Consider the following 12,626-nt stretch of genomic DNA (forward strand, 5'->3'; position numbering starts at 1 on the left):
TGATTAACAAACAAAAGTCGTTCAAAATACAGACATCTGTTAAATGCAAAAGTTAACCTTAAAGTTTACCTGATTAGTTTGGAGTTTCACAACAAAGCACTCAAAGCTTTTTCTATTTTCACTTGTAAATGATTTTGAATATCACGTGATTCCTCCCCTACTTCATACTTAGGGCACTTTCTTCCCCAGTAAACACATTTAAGTTTGCAGTTTTGAGATGGCACACATGGGGACATTCAGGATAGAGGGAAATTCATACCATGCACAGTAATTCCCAAACTTAAAGTAGAGAAAGATAGTTGGATCGTGTGTTTCAGCAGTAACTCAAATTGAAATGTTCATCTTTGAGAATATAAGGTCGTCAAAGTTCATCATCAGCCAGCACTGAATGTAAACAAAGATCAGGCTTAGATGATAGAAAGGAGACTGTGTCAGGCTTAATCTTTAGAGTCATCATAAGAGGAACCTTCTGTTGCATGCACACACACACACACACACACACACACACTGTGCAAATGTCAGATAATACCAAACAGTAGTACACTAAGTTCATAATACTGTAAACTATCTGCATCATTGTTCAAGAGTTTGCATCATGCCACTGGCACACACACACACAGAGTCTGGCCTTAGCAATAACTCACTGTCTCTATTTTGGTGAGCTGCTCGGCGATGAGCGCTGCAGGGAAGCCCAGGATGCTGGTGGGTTCAAACTTGGAGGCGTTAGGAGGCGAGCTGGTGAAACCGGTCTGATCTGCAAAGAGAGAGAGAAGCTGCTCAATACAACTGTGGATTCAAAACATAAGACACGCCTTTGTTTATAGGCGCTATATGTCTTTGCAGTCCGTCAGTTACAGGAACTAGACGATCCTAAAAGCTATTGAACTGTGTGCAGGGTAAAATTACGCATCAGAGGCTGATGGCTTTTTTGAGATAACAGTTGTTTAGTCATCACAGGAAACACAAGGAAATTGGATCCCATTTAATAAGAAAACGACTGAGTCTGTTATCTCCAGATAATAAGATGTGTCATTCATGATCTGAGATTAGGGGATAAGAGAAATCAAGATAAGGGTTCTGTGCTATTGAAACTGAAGCTTTGCTCAAGTGGCAAACTTGGGTGATAAAAAAATGAAGCCAATGCGGAAGTGCTGAAGACTGCAATTTCTTAAGTGTTCACTTGAGGCTGGTTTCAAAAGCCTGGGAGACCCCATTAACACCCTAATTAAAATGCTGACTTTTATAGCATGAATTTACAGCCTGGTACAAAAATATTCTTTCTTTTTTTCTTTCTGAACAGCTGATTTCTTTATTCATATTCCCTGTGCGGAAGGAGGATAACTACTAATCTATACTGAAGGTATTAAGTTTTGCAAAATTAGGGTCATGATTTGACCGACAATCAGGCTCATTGTGGCAGTTTGCGAGGGGGCTAAAGACACGCCTCAGACCAGCCTCTTTGCTTTATGCTAGTTTGACAAAATACTGGGTTGAGCCCAAGCGGCAACCCTCCAGTCTCAAAATATGAAGCCAATGCGGAAATGCTGAAAACTGCAGTTCATTGAGGATCTGCTTGAGGCTGGCTCCGGAAGTACCAGAAACCACATACACACCAATTCAAAGAAGACGATCTTTGCAGCAGAAATAAACATGTTTACAGCCTGGTACAAAAGACGAATGTAGTCTGGATAGCTCATGTCTCCATCGGCACACACTGTGAGGGGGGTGAATTTTTGTTCTAACGTGGCAATTTCGAAGACATTGAGATTACGAGTCTTCCAATGAGAGACACAGCTGACTTGATTGACAGGCGGGAACACTGCAGCTGTTGGTTAGGAGGCTCAAAGCCCGCCTCTTTACCTCACAATCGCTCGACAGCAGCAATATTGCTGCCGCCGCCAATTGGCCTCAAAACAGCGCTCAGGAACAGATGGGTGATGTCACGGCTACTACATCCATTATTTATACAGTCTATGGTTGAGCCAGCATTTCCAATATAGTTGTTACAGCCATATTTGTATCAGTGTTGTGTGGAATGTTTGATATTGTTGTTGCCCTTACTTGTGTACACACTAGGTGGTGGGTGTTGTCAAGTAGGGTGCAGAAGGCATAAATTGAAGAAGACCCAATTAGTGGTAGGTGAGCTGCCTACCGGGTTAGCTTACAGTTTTTGACCGTCGTCGTCTTCGTCAGCGTCTTCGTGTACAATAGGTTCGAGCCTGTTATTCTGCAAGTTCATACTGGATGTAAGTGCAGATTGATCGGCAGAGCTTTTATTGTGAATCGATGTAAATTAACCGTTTGATGTCAGCGCACAGAGTGTGGACCAGAGCGTCATTCATTCATCCTGCTAAAGAGGACACGTGTCAACTCAGTGAGTCCCTGAAAAGTGGCCTCAGTGGCTTATTGGTTTTCTGTTTCGACTGGCGAAAGCAAGCCACTACACTAGTGATCGCCATCGTTTGCCTTCAAAACCTCTCTTCAGACACCAATGGGTGATGCCACTCAGACTGTGAACATGTTTATACAGTCTGACGATACAAAGACAGTCACTCTTTAAGCTAAATTGGAAATTAAAGCATGCTATAACAATGCTAAAATGCTCATGTATATTAGGTACATGTTTACCATAATTACAATCATCGTTTATTGGTAAGCATGCTTTAATTTGCTCGTTAGCTGTTGCTGGTGTAAATGCCATTAGCTCTGCAAGTATTTAGTCATAAACCATCCTTAAACGTGCTCATGGGTAATGGAGAAAACTAGAAACTGGTTTAAAATAAACCTCTAAAGCTGAGTAGTTCCAATTTTCCAAGCACAGAGGCAGCAAACAGCTCATGGTGTGCTGCCCCAGATTTGGATTAATACCGGGAGTGAAAGCTGATTTATACAAAAATAACCTAATAAACCCTGCGATTTAAATCCCTGTTCAATACAAACCTTTATGGGCGCCAGGGAGCAGGGCTCGCTCGCTGAGCTGCTCTGCTATCCTCAGGAGCCGAGCACGGAGGTCGGCTGCAGATGAGGAGTCCTGGGGAAAGAGGGGAGCCAGGCGCAGCAGGCGAGAGGGCTCCGCCAGACTCTTAAAGTCCTCAGGATATTCAGAGAGCCACGTCCTGAACACTGTACACACCGCTCTGCAGAAAACCAGGACAGAAATGTTAAGGAATGACATGACTCTACCTCTTCTTTGTCCACACTAGCTGAGTATTCCATCACTTCATGAGCTAATCTTTTTTCTTGACCTCCAAACAGAACGGTTCTTCACAGCGCTCTGTGCGGCTATAAGGTCATCTCGAACCAAATTATGCCGTACAAGTTCAAAGGACCATCTTCACACCAATCATTAGATTTTGCTGCATGCCAAAAAAGGAGATGTGATAGTGGGACCTGCATATGTTTGTGCTTTAAACCTTGAGCTGTTGCAGGTTGCAGGAAGCAGATAAACAAGCCGTCGCAGATTGGAATTGATTGAATATATTGATATTTCCTGACCCATCTCAAAAGTTGCCAAGAAACCACGTTCTCAGGGGGTTTAGCCAAGAAAAGCAGCTTAGAGGAGTCTATCATTTCATGGAAGCAAAGGATGAAGAGTGTTTTCTGTTAACAGAGGATGAATGTTCGCGTGTTTGCTATGAAAAGCTTCACAAAACATCAAGTAAGCCTGCGTCAAAGGCACCAAGGACCTCTTCAGGAAACTAGAGCGTGGGATTAAACTGACAGATGACATCAGGATATGAAAAGTAACAACACATACATGTATGTGCTCGTTACTAAGATGTCATTGGAGGAACTATTTAATCGGTTAGCTTTCTAATTCTTATAACACAACCACTTTGCTGTGAGAACAGCTGTGGACTTAAAAACTCACTGACTGTATAAAACATGGATGTAGTCTGGTCTCAAAATATGAAGCCCCTGCGGAAGTGTTATAAACTGCAGTTCATCGAGCGTCCACTTGAGGCTGGCTGAAGAAACACTGGAAACCACATACACCCATTCAAACAAGATGATCTTTGCAGCATTAATAAACATGTTTACAGCCTGGTTAAAAAAATGGCTCAGCTCTGTGTAGATAATTTCTCTATAGGCACACACTGTAAGGGGGGTAAATTTTTTTCTAACGCGACGGTTCAGAAGATATTAAGATAATGAGTTTTGCCCATTTAAGGACATGACTGGCTTGACTGCAAGTCGGGAACACATAGCTGTTGGCTAGGAGGCTCAAACCCCGCCTCTTTACCTTTGGTTGAGTTCAGCATTTCCAGTATGGCTCCCGCCGACGATTGGCTTCAAAACAGCGCTTCAGAAACAGTTGGTTGACTTCACGGATACTACGTCCATTACTTATACAGTCTATGGATATCACCAGGGCGTAAAGTTAACACCCACCAAGCGCCAATGGCGGGTAAAAAATTAGTTTGGCATGTAAAACAAAAACACACCCGCTAGTGGCCGATGGAAAATGTTGTATTGCATGTAAGGTTTTGTTTTTATACTTTCGCCCATTTCTGCCAACCGTCAGACTATTTTGACCCTTGCGGCACGCTGTACTTGTGTTGTGATTTGGTATGTTGGGAACAACGTGATGTCAGCTACTGGAATTCTATTCATTTCCTTTGCTTGAAGAAGCACAGCGGGAAGAGCGTTTTGAGGAATATGTGGCGACACATTCCCGGTGTGAAGCCACCACAAACAAAAGGATAAATAAAGAGGCAGGAGATGATCAAGAAGAGGAACAGACAGCTAAACAGAGTAATGTCACTATACAAAGTTTCAAAGAAAACTTGAAAATTGACAAGGCTGTTACTGTTTTAAATCAAATAAGGCATGATTTTTTTATTTGGTTGGTGAAAAATATTTTTGGCCCGTACATTTTTGGAGGTCACTAGCCAATGGCAGATGAGGTAAAAAGTTAATTTTACGCCCTGGATGTCACCCATTGGTTTCTGAAGCAGAGTTTTGAGCCCTATCATCAGAAGTCGCCATATTGGAAATGCTGACTCTCACCTAACTCTCAGGCTGTTTCCGAAATGGCCTGCTACATACTACTTACTAATGTAGTAGGCAGTAGGTATTGCCTACTACACACTGCGTTTGAACTTAGTATGTAGTATGACTGTTCTGTTCGATCTGTCATGCAGCATGCTGAGCCAGACGTCGCTGAATTTCCGGTTTCGGAAAGCGGAAGTAAACAACGGCAAAGCCGATAAATAAAATGCTTATTTAGCATCCATTTATGATTTAAAAGGATAGGAAGTAGTTCATATGTAATTTGATAACTTTCACAGCACCCAAAAACGTATTTCCTCCCGTCAAAAAATAAGGAAAAAGAAAAAGCAGAACGAGTGCAGTGCATTATGGGAAACAGTACGCGAGGCAGACTGGTCCGATGCATGCTGAGATATTTTCCCAAATCAGTACACATCCGGGGAGTTTTGGCTTACTGCAGATTTTGCTCTTGTTCACATACTACTTACTACATACTGAATGTTTGATAAATCAGTACATACTGCTAGTATAGTAGGCGATTTCGGAAACAGCCTCAGTCGACCTAACAACAGGCAAAGAGTTGGAGTTGAGGCGGGCTTTTAGTTTCCTCACTAACAGCTACAGTGTGCCCGCCTGTCAGTCAAGTCAACCATGCCCATAATTACGCAACCTAACTTTTTATATCTTCACAACTAATGAGTTATAAAAAACAAGTTTTACAGCCATATTTATCTCCAAACCCTGTACATAATTATGTAAAATAAATAGGCCGTCTTGGACCGTTGAATTTCCCTGTTCTTCTTTTTTTAGCCCTTAAGTCGTTTGCATTCGTTCGCTTGTTAAACTGTCTTGTTTTAGAGAATATAGGTACGGCGCATAGCTCCACATTTAAGTTTGAGTAGACAGAGACACAGCATGCCATGCTCAAAGTGTCACGGGTTGCATTTCCAAAAACTCACTTGTTGAAAGATTGTCTCGTCTGGCTCCTCTCGTTCTCCCCAGGTGGGTTCTCTAATCTGTTGACAAAAGAGCTGAAGTTAATAACACAGAAAAAAAGACAGACACTCAAACCAGCCTCAAATATCTGAGTTTGGCTGCTTTTTCTCAAGATGCTTTTTAACTAATGTGTAGTTGCAGTGATTAAAGATCTGAACGGACTCTCCTGAGAAACTTTTCAAACAGGTGTTTCAGAAAAAGCCTCCATAATTCAATAAGGCTTAATAACACAACCAAGAGACTTCACAAGCAGCTTTGTTTGAAAAAGCAAACAGTGCAGAGCTCCTGTTATCTTAAATAGACACACAGGTGCTTCCTGCTTCACAGAGTGACACTAAGTTAGGTTGAACTATCATCTTGAAATAGCTGTTTAATTAAGACTCACTTTGAAGACAACTTGCAATGAAAAACAAACACTTGCTATCATGTGGAAATGGAAATTAGGCTTTCAGAGTGAACTGAGGAACCATTTTTAGACTCCAATGTAACAGTTCCAGAAGTCAGCTGCCAGTGTGGCCTTAAAAAAAATACCTGTTTCACAGCAAAGATCTTACCATCAAAAATCTCCTTAATGTCAATGTAAGTCCAGACTTCTTATGTCAAGATATTACAAGCAAAAAATAAGTCCTGGATTGAGTAAAAACGAGCTGCCAGTGCAACAAGAAAATGTTACTGAAGGTTGTTGAAATAAAAATCTTACTCATTGCCCTGGCAGATACTTTTACTTAAATATCAGGCCTATTTTTTTCCTGTAGTTCTTTTAAATAAGATGTTCTATCTGGCCTTTGTGGGTTAAATGTGACTGATATTGATAGCAATAAGATATTTTGACCAGAAATTAGACAAATACTCAGATTCAGATTGATATTTTGGTAGTTCTCTGACTTTATCTCGTCACATCTGCTTGTCAGAGTTTAATTATTTCAATATGAACCATTAGATCAGCATAATTTGTGCATAGACATTCTGTAGACAATCTGGGACTTTAGTGATTTGTCAATAAAAGGTGTAAATCTACCAGAATTTAGACACTCGGGACTCTTTTCTGACTCAAACAGCAGAAGCGATCAGTGAACTTACTGAGTATGAGAACAAGATGTTGATGTTGTCATTGCTGAAGTTGAGCAAGCATGTTGTCATTACTTAAGTCCCTGCCTTACAAAAGTACAGACCCACAGAGCTGCTAGCATGGCAGTGGATTTGTTTTTTGCTCCTCTGGTTAAACAAGAGCAGTGTTTATTCACTTTTCCTTGTCTTGTGTTTAATCTCAGCCTGACATTTTATTACTCCACACAGAACAAACCCAGACAGACGGGACATTGACAGCTTCTTTGCTCGCAGTGCATCTTAAACTGCTAACTCACAGACTGTTAACCATCTCTTCTTAATGTGTTTGAATCCTCACTGGAAAAAACACCGATCAGCAAAACACCATGACCACATGCCTAATACTGTGTAGCCCCTCTCCTCACATCAGATGAGACATGGACTCCATTAGACCTCTGAAGATGTGTTGGGGTATCTTGCACAAAGATCCTTTATGTTATGAAGTTGGGTCTCCATGTATTGGACTTGGCTCCTCAGCTCAATTGGATTGAGATCTGGGGAATTTTGAGGCCGAGTCAACACTGTCCTCTCTGCAACCTTCTTCCATTGCTTCAGGCTCAGTTCTGATGCTCGCAGGCCTTTGTAGAAGTTTGGTGGTGGACAGGAGTAAGCCTGCAGCTACGCAGCGCTACATACACAAATTGAGTTACACTGTGTGTTCTGACACCTCTTCTGTTGGATTGGACCACACAGTACAGCCCTCACTCCTCAGACACATCAAGCCTAGACCCCTGTCACTGGTTCACTGTCTGTCCTTCTTTGAACCACTTTTGGTAGATACTGACCACTGCAGGCCGGGAACACCCCACAGGAGCTGCAGACTGACCCAGTTATCTAGCCGTCAAAGTCGATGGATCCTCACCCTTTACCATTTATCCTGCTAAACACACAAGGGACAAAATGTCCACTTGCTGCCTAATATATCCTACCCACTGATCGGTGCCATTGTCACAAGATAATCAATGATATTCACTTCACCTATCAGTGGTCACAGTGTTAAGTGTTACCTTACCAGATAATAACTACAGACATTCTCCACAACACAAACGCCCTCCTACCTGTCAGTGAGGATGTCCAGCACTCTCTGCGTGGACGTGAATGATCGATATGTAGAGAGGAAGATGGTGATGAAGGAGGAGTCTCCCATAGAAAATGAATGGAGGAGGTGGAGCACAAGCTTTTCCTCTGTTCCTGCTTTCACACACTGGGAGCGAGTAACCGATGACTGGACATAGACATGATGGAAATGAGTCAGAGAGACACAAGAAAGGGAGTTAGTATTTCTTTATATTAGAGAACTTTTCTAATGTGTGGAGTCGACCAAACATGACTTACCACTGGATTATTGAGTGCACCAGGCGGCTGTTTGACGACTGTGTAGATCACTCCATCCTCCTCTTCCTCCACTACAGTGGACTGAACCGCAAAGAGACCAATTTCAGATCACAATGAAACTATCCATGAACTTTGGATGAAACATGCATCATGTTGTGGGAAATAAAGTTATTTTTTAGCCAAAAGAAAAGTTTTAAAAGCAAAGCAGAATCCAAGCTCGAAATGTAATCATGCCCTTTAACTGAACTCATCAAACTTGCGTATTTAACACTTTCATGTAAGATACAATCTGTCTTTCTAGAGACACTCAGTATCCATGAATGTGTAAGAATGAAGCATACAATCAGCTGCTTTGAACTCCTGCTCCATGAAGCACTGAAGGACAGCTTTAGCCTGGGGGAAAGTCCCTGACACAGTTTCTCTATTTTAAACTGGAACTGACACACAGGCACATTATCCCATCCATCCTACTATATACTCATCACAGCTGGACCTACCAGATCCAGAGGACAGTACCAGGTGGTCTTCATTGGGGAGGGCTCTGCCTGCAGGAGAGAGAACATAAAAAAAAGAAAGCATTAGAACAAATGAGCTCAACTTTATACCCTGATTTAAAAAAACAACCTTGAATACTCATTGGGTGTATAGTCTGAGGCGGTGTGTTTTATTGGTCTGTGGTCGCTTAATATAAAGGCAAACAAATCCTGACAGAAATTATAGACTGCATATGCACTTCAACCACAGATTGTCTATTTCCAGTTCACTCAGTAAATTACTGAGGGAGTACAAAAATACATTAGGATTTCACTTGATGTTGCTCTTCATATGCACCCAAAGATTAAACCGTATCATCCTCTCTGATTGACACCAGAATTACAAGTCGATTCATCAAACAACTACTACTTACTATTTTCATTCTTAAAGGCCTGAAAAACAGGTAACATGTTGTGTCATAACAGTAGCGCAGCCACACTCCATTACCTGAGACTGTAGCTGTAGTAAAAGGCTGCTGCCATGAAGCTGTAACACTCTACTACTCAGATGTAAACAAGCACAGATGACAGATGGATTTCCATATGGGAAATGGAGGTGAAATAGTATGTAGGCTGTGACTGGTTAAACTGTCCTATGACGACTCAACCAGTGACCTCTAACCGGCACAGGCATGTGAACGTTCCTGTGCAACAAGGACTAAAGGCTGGTGGTGCTTGCTCTGCTAACTTTAGCCACACTCAGCAAACCAATTTGACATCCTTTACCCACAGCCTTGACTTGTTTCCATTGCCATAAATGCAATGGTAGGGGAGACCGGGGACAGTTGTAACATTTTTGACATTTCTATCTATAACTTTGAGCTCTTTTAACCCAGTGTGTTCAAACTGCTATACACACTAGCTTCAAGTGTCTGCTAATAAATGGCCTAGAACATGCCTGTGCAACACAAACAGAAAATGCATGGCCTACTCACTACTAATAATTGGCATAATAATTTCTTTCAGTGTTTCGGTTTTTGGCCTTGGTTTCCTCATTTTCGGGTTTCGGTTTCGGCCAAGAATTTTCATTTCGGTGCATCCCTAGTTTCCATGCATCATAGCCTGATCTTCACCTGAAAGATGGACACATTCACTGAAATGTAACCGATGATGAAGAATTCATCTGTATGATAAAGGGGCAACTAGGTCCTAAAGATATTTTGCTTGCACAGGATAAATGAAAATAAACTTATTTTGAGACTGTGGAGAATCTGAATGCAAAAGATGACGCTAAAGTCCAATAAACATGAGGTGCTGGTGGCCTAACGGTCTAAGTGCCCCACATACAGAGGCTATAGTCCTTGATGCAGAGGTTGCCAGTTCAATTCCCCAGCGCAACCATTTGCTGCATGCCTTCCCCCACTCTAGTCCCCATATTTCCTTTCTATCTACAGCTGTCCTATCAATAAAGGGAAAAACTAAACATCCAAAATGATATCAAACATTGACTAAACACACATTCATATGTTGGTTATCTTGATTTTAAATAATGCACAGCAATAAAAGTCTTCACCAGTAGTTTCAGATGTCTTCAGGAGGTTTAGACCTCTGGTGGAAATGTCATCACAAACATCCAAACTCCAGTAAAAACACAAAATTACATAAAAAATGGATCCTAAGGAACATCATTCACTCATACCTTCAACAGCCCAGCACTAATGTTGTTCAACTGAACCCTTCCTTCATCCCTGAAAACATTAATCTGCCTGCAGCCAAGTATAATCCGTGTATATAAGAACCAGCCCTGACAGCATTTCTGCCTAGTCTCAATAACAGCTACATATTGACACACACGGCTCTTAGCTGGACTCTGCAGCCAATTCATGCTACACACAGCAGATGAGTCACAGCACTTTATTAGAGAGAAGAAGTGTGATATGCAGCAACAGACCGAAGAGACATTTTAATACTGTCAAAACAGCCACAGAGCAGAGAGATGGATGACACATTTAAAATGTGTCAGTGAAGACCAGGGATTGAAAGTGAATACATTTACTCAAGTGCTTCAGTTAAGTTCAGTTTGAGGTACCTGATACTTCTTCATCACTAAAATTTAAGGTGTATATCGTCAATTTTTATCATGCTGCAATTATCTGAACACTGTAGGGATTGAGAGTGTACATTAAAATATGCACAGGCTTCACAGGCTTAGAAAACACATCTTGTCAAGGATTAAACAGCCATGGCTCCAACTAAATATGCTAACAGTCGCTATTAAAAGCAGTGCGGAAAGGTCTGTTATCATCTTTTGTGTATCTGTTATGAGCAATTCCCACTAATAGAAGATATAAATATAAATATAGAAACAGATTTATCTTGTGACCATTTGTAGGAGCTGGACCCAAAGTTTGGGAACCATTGAACAAACCCACATAACTGAATCTATTCCCTGGCTGTGTTAAATACTTGATTCTGATTGGCCAATAACTCATAACAGAAGTGATACATTTTCATATGCAAAAGCAACACCAAAGGGACAACCTTAAGATATATGTCACGTGGAATCAAACTGCAGAAAGGAGCCTCGCACGTTTCACCTCGGCCTGTTGACACTGTGGCAAAAAGGACAGAAAGTGTCTGCATAAATATTCCTGCAAAAGCCCAGTTCAGCTTGTCTGACTTCCCTTTCAATGGAAATGTTCTGTTTTATGTGAGTTATGACCAAGCGGCAACCTGCGGTCTCAAAATATGAAGCCCATGCGGATGTGTTATAAACTGCAATTCATTGAGCGTCCGCTTGAGGCTGGCTGCAGAAACACCAGAAACCACAAACACACCAATTCAAAAAAGACGATCTTTGCAGCAATAACATTTTATGAGTTTTTTCCCAAATAAGTACATGACTGACTTGATTGACAGGCAGGAACACATTGCTGTTTGCTAGGAGGCTCAAACCCTGCCTCTTTACATCACACTCTTTTGGTGAGTTCAGCATTTCCAATATGGCTCCCGCCGACGATTGGCTCCAAAACAGTGCTCAGGAACAGATGGGTGGCGTCACAGATACTACGTCCATTATTTATAGTCTATGGCTATGACAAAGAAGTAGGTTAATGTTGCAGCTTGGCTGCCGCATATTGAAATGTTCTGTTTTAACCAATCATTTTTAAATCAATAAAATCATCTTCAAATCAATATTTCATGTCAACGTGTTTATGTGTTTAGTAGGTAGCTAGTAAACGGGTAATAAGGCAAATAAAGTAGTTTAAACACGCTCCACCTGGACCAGCTAAAACAAAACATACAGGTTCAACATGAATGTGCCGATAGCTCCTCGTTGTGTGATAACGTCTAATGTGAAAAATGCATCAGTCAATTTATACATGAACTCTTGAAACTTAAAGCATTGATGCAAGATAAGTTATGAAGTAGTGCTGCTTTAACTTCAGCATGATGTTGAGTCTCTTTCAACATGCTGTCATAAACATGTTTTTAATTTGATGCATTTTGTACGGTCATAATTAAACCTGCAGATTTGGGGTTAACAAAGGTGCCTCTAATCTGACGTAGGCGTCTCATTAAATACGCATCGCTATTTATTTAGACCTAGCTGCTGGCTAGTGCTGTGAACTATTAAGACGAACACTATTGTATCTATCTCCTGTTGTGGATTGTGGTGCCTGGGGCTGCCCTTTTGTTTACATTTAGATGCTAGATTTAGCA

The 12,626-nt window shown here is 41.3% G+C and overlaps 1 protein-coding gene across 1 annotated transcript in view; it reads right to left on the reverse strand.

Moving 5' to 3' along the window:
- rgl2 (ral guanine nucleotide dissociation stimulator-like 2) overlaps window positions 1–12,626 on the reverse strand; it is a 46,918-nt gene that overhangs the window by 17,584 nt on the left and 16,708 nt on the right. Inside the window, exons 3-8 of the mRNA XM_034697845.1 lie at window positions 8,928–8,975; window positions 8,431–8,511; window positions 8,154–8,320; window positions 5,952–6,008; window positions 2,941–3,137; window positions 645–754 (exon numbers count right to left, since the gene is read on the reverse strand). Of these exons, the coding sequence (XP_034553736.1) occupies window positions 645–754; window positions 2,941–3,137; window positions 5,952–6,008; window positions 8,154–8,320; window positions 8,431–8,511; window positions 8,928–8,975 (660 nt within the window). The remainder of the gene's footprint in view (window positions 1–644; window positions 755–2,940; window positions 3,138–5,951; window positions 6,009–8,153; window positions 8,321–8,430; window positions 8,512–8,927; window positions 8,976–12,626) is intronic.

The sequence above is a fragment of the Notolabrus celidotus genome, chromosome 12 (genome assembly GCF_009762535.1).
Source record: "Notolabrus celidotus isolate fNotCel1 chromosome 12, fNotCel1.pri, whole genome shotgun sequence".
NCBI lineage: Eukaryota > Metazoa > Chordata > Actinopteri > Labriformes > Labridae > Notolabrus > Notolabrus celidotus.